Source organism: Pteronotus mesoamericanus, unplaced genomic scaffold (genome assembly GCF_021234165.1).
Source record: "Pteronotus mesoamericanus isolate MK-2021 breed Mesoamerican mustached bat unplaced genomic scaffold, CSHL_Meso_final contig_130, whole genome shotgun sequence".
Lineage (NCBI taxonomy): Eukaryota > Metazoa > Chordata > Mammalia > Chiroptera > Mormoopidae > Pteronotus > Pteronotus mesoamericanus.
In genome coordinates, this window is record NW_026555060.1 from 31,329,381 (window position 1) to 31,343,492 (window position 14,112).

The 14,112-nt window shown below is 36.7% G+C and overlaps 1 protein-coding gene across 4 annotated transcripts in view; it reads left to right on the plus strand.

Moving 5' to 3' along the window:
- Window positions 1-543: 543 nt before the first annotated feature.
- The window catches only part of GDI2 (GDP dissociation inhibitor 2), a 33,181-nt gene continuing 19,612 nt past the window's right edge, over window positions 544-14,112 (plus strand). Inside the window, exons 1-3 of one of the 4 annotated variants that reach the window (XM_054594096.1) lie at window positions 544-1,035; window positions 11,857-11,964; window positions 13,848-13,947. In XM_054594096.1, the coding sequence (XP_054450071.1) occupies window positions 991-1,035; window positions 11,857-11,964; window positions 13,848-13,947 (253 nt within the window). In that variant the 5' untranslated portion in view covers window positions 544-990. Of the gene's footprint in view, window positions 1,036-5,115; window positions 5,152-6,892; window positions 6,950-8,256; window positions 8,401-11,856; window positions 11,965-13,847; window positions 13,948-14,112 lie in introns of those variants that run through there. The other 3 variants (XM_054594110.1, XM_054594102.1, XM_054594088.1) reach the window with 3 other exon arrangements.

The following is a 14,112-nucleotide window of genomic DNA, read 5'->3' on the forward strand; positions in this document are numbered from 1 at the left end:
ATAAGCAGAACAACAAATCCATATTTCTCACTCTCTCTCTAAAAAAAAGTCGTTTAAAAAAAGTTTATTTTCTTCTAAATTTCCTAAAGACGCACATGGGACAACACCAAGCAAGAATGACAAACGCAGGAAACAAGATTTTAAAAAAGACGTGAGTTCTAAACTCCTTAAAACCTGTTGGGCTATTTTTCCTTTAGAAAACAGGCAGGGGTGAAAGAAGCAAACAAGTTGGAAATGGTAAGTCTAGGTGCCACAGTTACCTAGCGACTGGGGCAGGTCTAGCGGCCACCAGCCGCCGCAGCAAGGGTCGGGCCACTTTACGTAACCTCCCGGGTGGGAGGGCCTGACCCAAGGCTGCCGCACGCTTTTCTCGCGCCAGCACAAGCCTAGATCCTGCCGGCCGGTTCCGGTCCACGTGGCCGGCGCAGGCTCAAAGTCCAATGGCGCCTCGGGGCGTTGGCTGCTACTTGGCGGCGGCAGTAAAGAACTAGACAGCCACTCTCCTGCTACCAGCACCCTTCCTTCCCAGCCTTTCAAGGCCCAGGCGCGGCTACCTACGCTCGACGATCACGGCACGGCCCGCGCAGCACAGGAATCCAACAGAGGGACGGCCTACCCTCGTCTCGCGAGAACTAGGAAAGGAAGAAGGTTGGGAGGGCGATGGGGACATGGCCAATGAGAGAACAGGGAGGGTGTGATGGACGGTCTCCCGGGCACCTCCCTTGAGCCCCGCCCGGCTGCGGAGGTCCGGGTCACCGCCTGCCTGCCTCTCCTTACGCTGCCCCGCTCTTCTCTTTCCGTCTGGGGTGGCGGCAGGCCTCCCTCCTCTCCAGCTCTGTTTTACCTCTCCTCTTGACTTCTCCTTGGTTTCGGGGCCCAAAACCGGCCTGAGGTGCTTCCCCCGCGTCTTCGAGGTGGCCACATAATCACAGGCCCCTAGCATCCTGCGCTTTCTCCTTTCTCTGGGCTTCTGTCCGCGCCTGCCCCGCCATGAATGAGGAGTACGACGTGATCGTGCTGGGCACCGGCCTGACGGTGAGTCCAGTGTTCCTGGCGGTGGCGGCGACAGCCAAGGAGCCGCGGAGGGCGTGCAGGCCGGGTGTAAGGGAGGGGTGGCTGGGGGCCGTGCCGCGTGAATCCCGGCCTGCGCCTCGATCCTCTTGTGGGTACAGTCGTCTTTTTGTGCCTGTTTTTGAAGGGAAGTTGGGGAAAAGGCGTTGGGTGCGAGAGGCATGTTAACGGCGTATGGGCCTGTGACCACGCAGGGCCGAGTGGGTTGTCTCTAACTGTGGAAGGAAAGGCGAAGAGATGCAAAACCCATTCAAGTATGTGATTTAAGGAGCAGTGACGGCGAAGTAAAGTGGGTGGAAAATGAGATTTACTCTGCTACAGAAAAGATCCAAAAAAAAGCCCGGTTTGGGGAGTTGCTCTTCTACCCCTCTTATGGGTTGATGGCCTCTCCCGAGTGGAAACGGAAAAGGCAGAGTGGGGGGAGGGTGAAAGCCACACTCAGTTCCATTTCCTACTTACCCTTCAGCCACTACTAGTCAGTCTTTGGCTGCAGAAGTTAGACAGGAGGTTTGTGACAAGTCTTGGATAATTACTGTATTGTAACTGTTAGAATTCGATTAACTTGAGTTTTTGAAGAACCGTAGTATTCTTACTCTACTCCCCACTCCAAATGAGAAGCATTTTCCATTTTTTTAAACCACCCTCCAATTGCACTTACTGAGCATCTGCAGAATTGGAAATGAGTTTTCTGAAAACTTGCCTATCAAATGCTTTCTTACCTGAACTTTGCCATCTTTTTCTTTTGTTTGGCCTGTTACTTGCCACCATTGTCTCTTCTCAGTGCTCTCCCATAAGGAATGACTGGTGATGGATTGCTAAAGACCAAGTTCTTTACTACTTAGCTCTCTTCAGGGAGTTAGAAGTTAAATCGGTAACAGCAGAGAATACAAGCAGAATGTGAGTGGCAGGTGTTGCTGATATCATGGTAAATTTATTTTCTTGGGTGTTGTCTGCTTAGAGAACTTAGATAATAGTATTCTGCAAAGAATGCAGGCAGGTGTGTTGGATCTTGTACTTATTATCTTTAAAAAAAAGACAGTGAAGTCTAAGATTATTTATCTTGCAAAAGAATTCCATTTGAAGAGAGGACTGTTTTCATTATCAAATTTCTTTTTGGAAATTTGCAATTCTGACTTTGGACTACTTCATTTTAATAAAATTAACACTGATGTTTATCTTGTGAATCCTATATAATCTGACTTCAAAGTCCTGAATCTAATGTAACCCACCACTTCAAATTTGTTGAAATGAGTTATCTCTCAGGATCATATATTTACTTTTATATGTGTGTGTATTTTATTTTTTAGATAACACCCCACGTTAACTGTTGTAGGTTTCTCTAGATGAGAGAAAACTGTTAACTTCCATTTGGTTGATTTTTTAGGGGGAGGGTGTTAGGAACCAGAATGATACTTTTCTGGCCTGTCATTTTTCTGTTGATAGTGATTTGTCGTAATTGTTGGAGAATACTCATTTCTGAATGTTTCATTATGTTTGACCAGTCCAGAAACAAACTTGTGGCTAGTTAGGAAATGGTACCACATAAATGAGATTTCTTACCTAGAAAGCTGTTTAGTCATTTTGAATGTGAGCTATTAGGTTGATTCTCACTTTTGGTCTTGAGCTAGAAGACTGTTGGATGCCTAAGTGAATACGACTACCCACTGCAGGGTTTTTGTTGTTTGTTTGTTTAAGTGCCTAATTGGGATTTTAAACTGAGTTTAGTAGTTTGTGACGGTTCTTGCATCTTGTAAGAGCCAGTTCCACTGTTTCTCTACAGTATTGCTGATCTTTCAGATTTGCTTTTGATTAAGGTCAGTTGAATGTGAACAAATGAGTGCAGATTCATCATCATGCAGGTTTCTACATGCCTAGTTCAGAACCATTACTTTGTATCAAAGGTGCACAGTCTTATTGTGCAACAACTAAGTTAAGACAATGCACTTCATTTAGATTTTCTTTTGGATTATGATGTGTTTGATGAGTGGTAGATGCATACTTAACTAGAAATCAGACCAATTTCTTCTGTCATTTTATAGCTATGATAATAGTAATCTCTGTAAAACTTTATAGATTGTTTTATGAGATATTCTTTGAGAAATATCAATTCAGAGCAATTCCATTATCATCATGGATTACAGTAGTGGTGATAGGATGATTTGCTAAGTCTTTACCCCTCATTTCTACTAATACAAGGATTCTGATTACCTAATGTTAAATTAAGAGACCACCAAAGTTAGAAACCCTCAATTTAAAATTAACTTTTTGTGTGTTTGAAGTGAACATACCATTTAACTTTTCTAATTTTTAGTTCACAAATATTTAATGCCTGAGATTTAAGAACCTAAAAACAGATATTCACTCTCAGTTGTGGGTACCAAATATAACATGATGGTAGCATGTCAAGTATTTTAGTGCAGATAACTTGTTACTTTTAAAATAAAGTGTAAGGAAGTGTTGAAATTTTTTTATGTTGCCTAGTGTATTGGTTGTTAGATAAAAAATAAGATCACATTAATCCACAAATATTGGTAGTAAGTTTAATAAAGAAGGCATAAAGTGATTTGGTATGAATTAGAGCAAAATTTTCATTTTCTGTTTAGGAGAAATGGAATATTTTGTAGAGTAATTGAATTTTCTAAGGAATTGAGGGTTATCCCTTTAGAGAACCACAACTTTTAGATAAAAGCCTTTCCAGATGATTTCACAACTCTTTTTTTTTTTTTTTTTAACAAACTGGGGAACATAATTTACCTGATAACTAAGATTTCACACCATGAGGGTTAATCACTGTGTTATGCTAGAACAGTGATTTTTCAACCTTTTTCATCTCATTCTACACATAAACTAATTACGAAAATTCTGCGGGACATCATAAAGGATATCTTTTGCTAATCTAACAACAACAAAAACAAGTATGGTTTTGATTCATTCACACCAGATGGCTATTGTTGTGTCGGCTTTGTCATTTTTTTTTATTTGATAATCTAAGGGAAAAGAGGAAAGGTATTGCGTGTTTTAAAAGTTCTTGCAGCACACCAGTTGAAAACTTGCTGTGCTAGGACATGATGAAGCCACTGACACCCAGTGAGGAACTTGGCCCTCATTACTCAGTAGTCTCAGACTGCTTGGCTTTGTGAATTCTTGTCTACTTTTCATTTCCCCCTTTGCTTACTTTGTTAGTCTGGCAATTTTACTCTGATTTCAATGTGTACAGACAGCCTCTGAATACCTAATTTGCTGGTTCTGATTGACTTGGGGCTTGGCAAGAAATTCATGAATTTTCTTACAAATAGTATATAAAGTAAAGGTAACTAGCTCCATGCTATTTGTGCTCCCCAAAAAGTATTTTTCCTACATAGTATCCTAGTAAGGAGTTATGAACAAAAATGTATACTTTAGTGATATTTAGCTGGATTAGTCTGAGCATTGTGTGTTTAAAAAATTTTTTTATATCTCAGACATACTTTTTCCCCCTTCATATTCATTAAAATTTTGTGATTGCCAAGAGGATTTTTTTTAACTTGATTTACAAATCAGGTTAAAAAAATTTTAAAAAAACCTGTAAATTGCATCTTAGAATTACTTCTTGAACATCCTTGACATTGCTGTGTTAGACTTCAGAGACAAAAGACTTTATCCATTGCATTAGTGATGTTGGGCCCTTATGTACAGATGTCTTACTTTTGGAACGTGTAAATAAATCTCTTGTAGGTAGTCTGTATTTTTAATCAGTCAACCTCATGTATACTGCCCCAAAAGAATAGGAGTAAAATCAGACATTTTAGCCGAGGTGGTAGTGAGACATTTAGTTTGCAGGACCGCTTGGTAAATGTTTTTGCTTACATACATTACGTAGGCATACCTCAGAGATATTGCTGGTGGAGGGTCTTTTGGCCTTCAATTAGTAAAAAAAAATGCAACATCTGTGGAGCACAATAAAATGAGGTATGTGTGTATCACTGTTTCCCCTCTTGTACATAGTTCCTGATCAAAGACCCTTACTGGAGTAATGGCTTCCCCAAATTCAATTATTTAAACTACCTGTGACTGTTGTGATCTGTTATGGGCAATAAAAAGGTAAGCATGCCTGTCTGTAAGTAGCTCTTCATGTTGAGATTAACTATAATGAGTAAATATGAGAAAATACTAAGTATAGGTATAGGAGAGAGACACAGGCGGGCATTCAGACTAAGGAATCAGGAAAACATTCATAAAGAAAGGGAGCTGGCTTTTAAAAATATTGGTAAGCTCTGAATGTGAGGAGGAATGCTTTTCTAGGCAGAGAGCAGTATAAATGAGTGTGTGTGTATAGATAGATAAAAAAGGGAGTTTATTTTGCCTGAAACAGGAGGTATGAAGAGGCTTAATGAAAAATAGGGTTGGAAAGAAGGCATGTCACCAAGAATGTTGAAAATCCTGGGCTAAGAAATTTGAACTTTTATGTTCTAGGCAGTGAAAGAGGATTTTGAGCAGGAAAAATATAATTAGAGCCAAATTTCAAGAAGTTATCTTTTGACAGCTTTCAATGAGATGCATTAGAGCAACAGGGACATTTAAAGAAACACTTAATTCTGCTGAAAACTTAACGATCATTTTTATGATGTTATTGCTGTAAGACAGTGGTATGAGATAAACTGATTTAAAATTTTTTATTAATAATTAATACATTTTTCCTCATAATGCATTTCTAGATAAGTAGCTTTAAAAAGGCACTTTTTAAAAATATTATTTATTAGGCACTTTGTGTTCCTAATCACGTTATTTGTGCATGTACTTTTTTTTTCTTGTAAGCAAATTTAAAAATGTAGACAGCATGGATGGACATAGATGAGGGTATTACTCTCTGCTGTGTAAAGTCAGTCAGAGAAGGACAAATACCATGTGATTTCACTTGTGTGGATTCTAAACAAAACAAATGAACAAACAAAATTGAAACAGACATGGAGAAGGGCTGGTGGTTGCCACAGCAGAGTTGGATTGGGGGTTGTGGGTGATAAAGGGATTAAGAAGTACAAATTGGTAGTTACAAAATATTCACAGGGATGTGAGGTAAAGCATAGGGGATGCAGTCAATCATATTGTGATAATTATGTATGGTGTCAGATGGGTACTAGAAATATCGAGGGGAGTGCTGTGTAAAGTATATGATTGTCTGATCACTAAGCTGTACACCTGAAATCAATACAAAATAAAACAAAAGAAAATTTGTAAAAAAAAAAGAAAGAAAGAAAGAAAGAAAATAGAGCTACCATACCATATGATCCTTTTTTTTTTTTTTTTTTTTTTTTAAAGTATATGCTCCCCCCACTTTTCACTGCTTGGTTTCTTTGGTTTTCTGTTTTTTTTATATTGACAAATAAACCTCTAAGATTCTTTTTAAAAATGCAGTAGAATTTAGAGTTTTAATGGGTGTTTAATTTGGTCACTTGGAAGACATATCAATATTAATGTACACACTGGCTGTATTCTCTTCCATGTCTAAGTTGCTCTCTAAGTAGGAAAAGGGTGGTGATTAACTCTCAGGATACTATTAATATACTGTTTAGTACCATTGGCCTTGGAAACACTATAGTACGTAAGAGAAATTTGATCTAATGTGTTTAGGTGCTGTCCAAATGAGCTACTGTTTGATTATTGCAATTCTAGTGTTATCTGTAGGGTGCTGAAAGGAACTTAAAAGTTAACGCTGGTGTGGTCCTTCCCCCTTCTCCACATATCTGTACCTACTAGAGCTTGCCGCAGCTGAACTTTAAACATTTTATCTGGTTACTTCTTTTTATGTAGGTAAACATGAAGTGCCAGATAGAGGGCAGATGCTAACAACACAAAAAGTATGGATTTTGAAGATGGTTTTACAACTTTAGTTATTTTGGATGTGAGTTTGTGTTCTTATCCTGCTCAGGTCATATGTGGGTGACTTAGAAAATAATGTGGAGTACTCTTATCTGTTCGATTTAAAACGAATGTGTTGGTTAATAGTCATATACAAATTTCCTAGTAAAAGTTATCTATGTTCTTGACATATGTGATGAATGGACCAGCTTTTCTAGTGGAACAAGAGGAAATTAATTTAGAATATTTTCTCTGGATTTAATATGTTTTGCTTATTATTATGTATTCCCCAGATAGGTAGTAGTGGTAGGTTTTAATTCTGAGTTGTTAACTTTGGAAGATAGTAAAATTTTAGGATCACTAATGTACTTCCTATGTCCCGATATGATAATTTGTAGCAGTGAAATTTCATCTCATTTTTTAAAATCCTCAGCGGAGGATATGTTTTTGTTGATTTGAGAGGGACCAGGGAGAGAGAATGGAAGAAACAGAAATGTTGGTGTGAGATCGTTCACTTCCCATATGCACTGGGGATTGAACCTGCAACCTTTTGGTGTACTGGACAATTTTGTAACCAACTGAGCCACCTGGCCAGGGCTCATTTTATGTTTTAAAGCAAAATTTAAAGTGTCACATTTGTGCTACTATGTATTTTATTTTTTGGGGAATGTAAAAGCAGCCTTTCTCTGAGGGGTTTAGAAGAATTAGTGGGCCTGTGCATTTTTAAATAGCTTTTGTTATGTTTGTTCCAAATATGACAAAAGACAGTATCAAATAGAGTGTGAAAAGTATATATGTAGCAGTTCTGCAACACTCATTGCATCCTGTGATTTTGCTTTCAAAAGTGGTACCCTGAAGTGTACTTTGTCAGCTGGAAAGGTCACTGGTCTTCCTCTGTTTATGTCATAAATTATTTTTGAGATAGTGTTATTCTACTTTCATATAAATGTGTTGAACTCTATATGAGGGGAGACCCCACAAAAACCGAATTATTTTTCTGGAGGTCAGACTCCTTCCTTGTAGTACACAGGCTTCCCCTACTAGGTTAGTGTTCTAGGAACCCAGCTGCATCAGTGTACCAGCTGGCATTGTGAGAGGCTGCGTTTGGCTTCAGTGGATTTTTTTTGAAGACTCTTTCAACACATTTGCCCATTTCATGATGGGGGATTTACAAGCGCACCTGCCCACACTATGCTGAATGAGTGTTCTGCAGTTTTTGACCAAAAACAGCATGACCCCTGCACCCCACCCTCCCTGTTCACCCAATCTTGCCCCAGCTACTTCTTTTTTTATTTTTATTTTTCCGGATGAAAAAAGTCCTCAAAGGGAAACGTTTTGCCAATGTGGAAGAGGTGAAACAAAAAAATGGCAGAAGCACTAACAGACATCAAAATCAACGAGTTCAAAAACTGTTCTGAGCAGTGGAAAAAAAATCTCTTGATAGATGTAGCGCATCAAGTGGAGAGTACTTTGAATGTGACTAAGTTTAAACATGTAAGAATAAATACACAATTTTTTTATAAATTCCATTTTGGGGGGAATCTCCCCTTGTATGTTAGTGCTTTAGATTTTTAATTTATTTTTTGATCAAGTAAATTACTTTCTGATGGTGTTAGAGTTGGTTTGTATAGGTAAAAATACATTCAGATGATTATTGCTTATCAAGACCATTAAGAAAGTGAAATGGCAAGCCACACAATGGAAGAAGATATTTGTAATACATACAACCAGTAAAGGACTTTTATATATTCAGAATACATAAAGAACTTTTAAATAGCAATAAGAAAAAGACAGAAAGTCCATTTTAAACATGGGCAAATAATTTGAATAGACACTTAAAAAAGATGATAATGTAATTACCAGTAAACTTTAAACAAGTGCTCCATCTCAGTAGTTGTCAGGAAATGCACATTGAATCACATCCTAATTAGAACGGCTAAAATTAAAAGGACAACAGTACAAGCACTGGTCAAGGATTTGAAATAATAGGGACGTTCATACACTGTTGACAAAAGTATAAATTGGTGCAGCTGTTTTGGAAAGCTGTTTGACAATATGTACTGAAGTTGGACATATTTTTATTCTCCTTGATACATATCTATCCAACAAATGCCTACATAAAAGATGTTGAGATTATTTATAGAGCAGTATCTGTAATAGTCAAAAACTGGAAACTGCCCAGATGTCCATCAGAAGTAGAATGGATAAATTGTGGATTTTCTGTGTGGTGTATACATTTAGCAGAAATCTCTGCAGACTTGTTGCACAGTGTGTATGTAGTCAATTGATCAGCTGCTTCTGCAACAACTGAGAACTTAACTAGACATGCAGGTTAGGTCTCACCCAGGATATAATAAGTCAAAATCTACATTTTTAACATCTCCAGGTGAATCTTATGTTGAATAAAATTTGAGCAGCACTGTTTTAGTAGTGCAGTGGTTCTTCATATTGGTCCTGCAGCTGCAGCATTAGCACCTGGGAACTGGCTTGAAATGCAGATTCTGAGTCCCCATCCTCAGCCTGCTGACCCGCGGAGCTCTGGGGGACCTAGCAATCTTTTTTAACAGCTCTCCAGGTGATGTGGATGCAAACTGAGGTTTGAGAATCTGCTTAGAATGTACATTTCTAAAGTACACAGGAACACCAGCTGGAAAGCACACTTTTGAGATTCACTGCTTGCAGGATTAGCTTAACCTTCTGTAAAAGTTTAGATAGAAAATATTTTAAGGTTTTGAAGGCCATACAACCTCAACTGCAGGCACAACTGCAATGAAAGTAGTAGACAGTATGTAAATGAGCAAGCTGGGTGTTTACCAGTAAAACCTAATTCACAAAAAGAGCCTGCAGGCTGGACTTGGCTCCTGCTCTTTGGGGACCTGTGTTCTGTAGCAATGATGGTAAGAATTTTGACTACACACAAAACATGGATGAATCTTGTAAACAAAATGTTGGATAAAAGGTATATACAAAAAGTATATACTGCATGAATCCATTAATTCTGAGTTTAAAAACAGGCAGAATAAATCTTTGCTCTTAGAAGTCATGAGAGTGACTAGGTAGGGGTAGGGGGTGATTATGACTGGAAGAGAGCACAAAGTGGCCTTGTGGGGCGCTCATAATGTTTTAAGTGATTTAAGACATATAAAAATACTAAAACGAATAGATAGGTTATGTGTGAATTTTAAAAATAAAGTTTCCAAAGTCAGACTTCTAAGGGACAAATGAGATTGTTCTTCACTATCTAGTGTCATTTGGATTAATTTGAGAATCATTAACGATTTATAAAGATACATGGAATTTTCTTTGTCTTTAAAAAAATAATAAAGCTCTGATCACCAAAACCCTCTGGTATAATAGTCGTGAGTGAATGTATATCCCACCTCTGTGTTTCTTCTCATTAATTGTATTCTTTCTTGTTTTTTCCTCGTATCTTAATTTGGTATGTCTTAGTATATCCATGTTTGTTTACCTTTTTCCTGAGAGTCATTATTTATAACCCTCTATCAATTGTCAGTTTATTAGTGGTTATCCTTGATGCTTCCTTAGGGGCTCTAGTTCTCAAACTCTTAGGTTTCAGGATCTGTTTACACTCTTAAAAACTGAGGACCTTAATGAGATTTTGTTTATATCTATTGATATTTATTGTGTTAAAAATCAACACTGAGAAATTTTTTAAAAATTTATTAATTCACTTAACGATAACGATGATGAACCCATTAGATGTTAACAGGTATAACATTTGATGAAGTATAGCTATATTTCCCAAAACAGTAACTTTATGAGAGTATCATTGTTTTCCGGTTTTTTGCATAGCTCTTTCATGTCTGGCTTAAAAGATAGCTGGATTTTCTTATCTGCTTTGGTGTTCAGTGTTTGTGACATATTTTCATAGCTGAAGTATATGAAGAATATCAGGCCTCATTCAGATGTGTAGGTGGAAAAGGGAGAAGTGTTTCAGTAGCCTCTCTGATTATGAATATTCTTTGATTTACACCAAAACACAAATGGCAGCTGTTTTATTTACATAATTTGCAACAAGAAGTCTGAAACCACATCAGTGAATATTTCCTATTCTACATTAAAATCCATTAAACTAGCTTGCACTTTGAATTCCTTTTTTATCCTCAGCATGATTTTAAATATTTCATTGGTTATTTGGAAAATACTGGCTTACTGAGTAATGCAGAGCTTCTGAATTGTTCACACATTTCATTATACAATACCAGAAACTCATAGTGGTAGATATCATCACTGACATTTTTTTTAAGTATTGGGAATCTCACACATGCCCTGGAGGGGCATGTCAGTTTTCCAGAATTCAAATTTTCATTCAAAATTTTGACTTTTTTTTTTTGCAAAAATACTGTTATTTATAGCCTTGACATTCGTTTTTGAGAAAATGTCTGCAGATAACCCAAGTCGTGAGTAATCATAGTTTGTTGTTCAGTGGTTCTTCCAAATAAAAATGATAAAGTCTGAGTAATCATAGTTTGTTGTTTGGTGGTTCATAAAAAGAGTAGTTAGCTCAGCTTATAAATCAGTTACACAAAAGGTTTTCATCGAGCCAGAGTGGCTTTATGTGTACATATAATACGTAATTTTTAAAGCTTCATCAAAGACATTAGGTGAAATTGGTCTTGTTGTTTTAAATTGCGAGTACTTGGTGGTACAGAATGTAATGGCTAGTGGAGTTAGAAACCACTGCCTTAATTCATTTTATCCAGTAGTGATCTTACACTATCAGTGCTAATGTCAGCACAGACCCACAGGGATCTATAGACTATACTTTGAACCCTGCTTTAGGGCTTTAGCCTTAAAGTACATCATATATTACACATACATGTGTTAGTTGCTAAAACAATGTGTCATGAGAGGCTTAAAAAAAAGTGTCAGTTTGAAACATGCTATAACACTTTCCTCCTTCTGAAGATATTTACACTTTCCTTGTAGGAATGTATCCTATCAGGTATAATGTCAGTGAATGGAAAGAAAGTTCTTCACATGGATAGAAACCCATATTATGGAGGAGAAAGTGCATCTATAACACCTTTGGAAGATGTAAGTATTAGGATAATTAATATGCCTTTTATACTTTGAATCTTTTACTTGTGAATCTCATCTTTATTCCTTAGAGGTGGTTTTAATTTTTAATTAACTGGATTAGTTGTAGCATCATAATTTTTAGGAACTCCTAGTTTAGGACTTGGAGAAATTGAAATTGTGTCCTTTGTTGCCATCTGGAGCAGTTACTTCTCAAAGTTAATAGAAGTACAGACTTCTGATTATGACCTAATGTGTGCCAGGCCCCATTCCATTGCTTTCCTCATGGTCTAATTTATTTTCCCAGTCACTCAAAGAGAGATTTTTATCCCCATTTTTCAGACAAAATAGTCTTGGTGGGGTTAAAAATCACAGAAATGGGTTGTGCACCTGGGTTACATGACTGCAAAACTTTGTTCCTTTTCCTACACTGTTCACTACTCTTAGAACATGGGCACATGAAGCATTTCCAAAGTGTGTTTTACTAAATGTATTTCTCCATGTGACATTTGTTCAACGCGCACACATATGGATATGAACTGTACTGTGTTTTTTAATAGGTGATATGTAGATAGCAATTACTTCTTAAATAATGACTTTGATGAAATAAACTTAATATTTATATCAAAAAGTTTTTTTTAATATTCAGGTATACATAAAGTTGAAAGAATACTCCTGAATCAAAAACCTTCCATCTGGATTTAACAGTTAACATTTTGCAATATTTGCTTAATGTCTTTTTGTGTTATTAGTATTGAACCATTGACAGAAATAAACATGATACTGATATGAATATTTCAGAATTCATCTGCTCAGAATAACATTCTTCATAATACTGTTACCACAATTAAGAAAATTAATAATATCCAGACCATATTCACATTTTTCCAGTGATTCCCAAGAATGTTATCTTCGTGTGGTAGTGCTGTTTTTTCAAACCAGTTTAAACATTGCCTCTGGGTTGTTTCTCCTTATTCTCTTAATCTACCGAAGTCTCTCCACTTTTTTTCTTTTTTTTTTGAAAAATCCAGGCTAGTTTATAATGAACTATTTTTGGGTACTTCACATTGCATTACATCAGCAGGCACGTAATTTCTGGTGGCCGCACTGTTCATGATGCTAAGTTCGACCCCGGTAAGATGATTACCACCAGAACTCTTCATTGTGAGCAACCTGTGGAGTAATGTGTTGACACCATTCCTTCTATGCCTAGTGCATTTATTAGTTGATCTTCAGTAAGATGAGTAAGCTGTCTTTTCTTTTTTTTTTTCCTTGAATATATGCAAGGACTTGGGGAGTTTTGAGTGAATATGTACCCACTTTGCCTATTCTCTTCCAGCCGTAGCAATATGTGAATTTGAATATTCTCAAATTTTAAATGGCAAGCTTTCATCTGGATCTTCTTATTTCATACAAATTATAAATTAACTGGAACTAATTTTAATTGTCTTTTCTGATAATGAAGAATACAAAATTTATTTTTAACTCCTTAAATAACTACAGAAGCAAAATTAAGCCTTAAACTATCAAAGCTTTTGATAGCTTTCTATTCAGGAGAGAATGAGTTTAAATGATTTCTACAAATAATAAGGAATGTATCTGCAGAACTAGTGTGTCATTGACATTGTTTTGTATTTTTGCTTTTCTGCTAGTAAAAACAAACATCACGCTTGCAGTACTTATTTTAGCATTCATTAATTTAGTAATATATAATATTTAGTTTACCTGTGTATTGTAACTTCACTAACAGTTTTATATGATTAAAAATGAAATGCCCTTGTTACGCTTTCTCTCATGTAGTGGTATTACTATACCAAAATCATGTCATCAAAAAAACAGTTGCACAGTATATTGGAAATAAAATTTTGTTACATTATGGCTATTTTTTGTTTTGGTTTCAGTTATACAAAAGATTTAAAATACCAGGAGCACCACCAGCATCAATGGGGAGAGGAAGAGACTGGAATGTTGACTTAATTCCCAAGTTCCTTATGGCTAATGGTAAACAATCCTAATTTAAATTTATGACAGAATCTGATTTAAAAGTAGAAACTAAGTCCTGGCAGTATTATTCCATATATATGGAAATGGATTTTTTTTGAATGGTTACAGTATGGTGAATAATATGGTGCATTATTGGTGTCTGGAAGCAATAAAAATGGATTG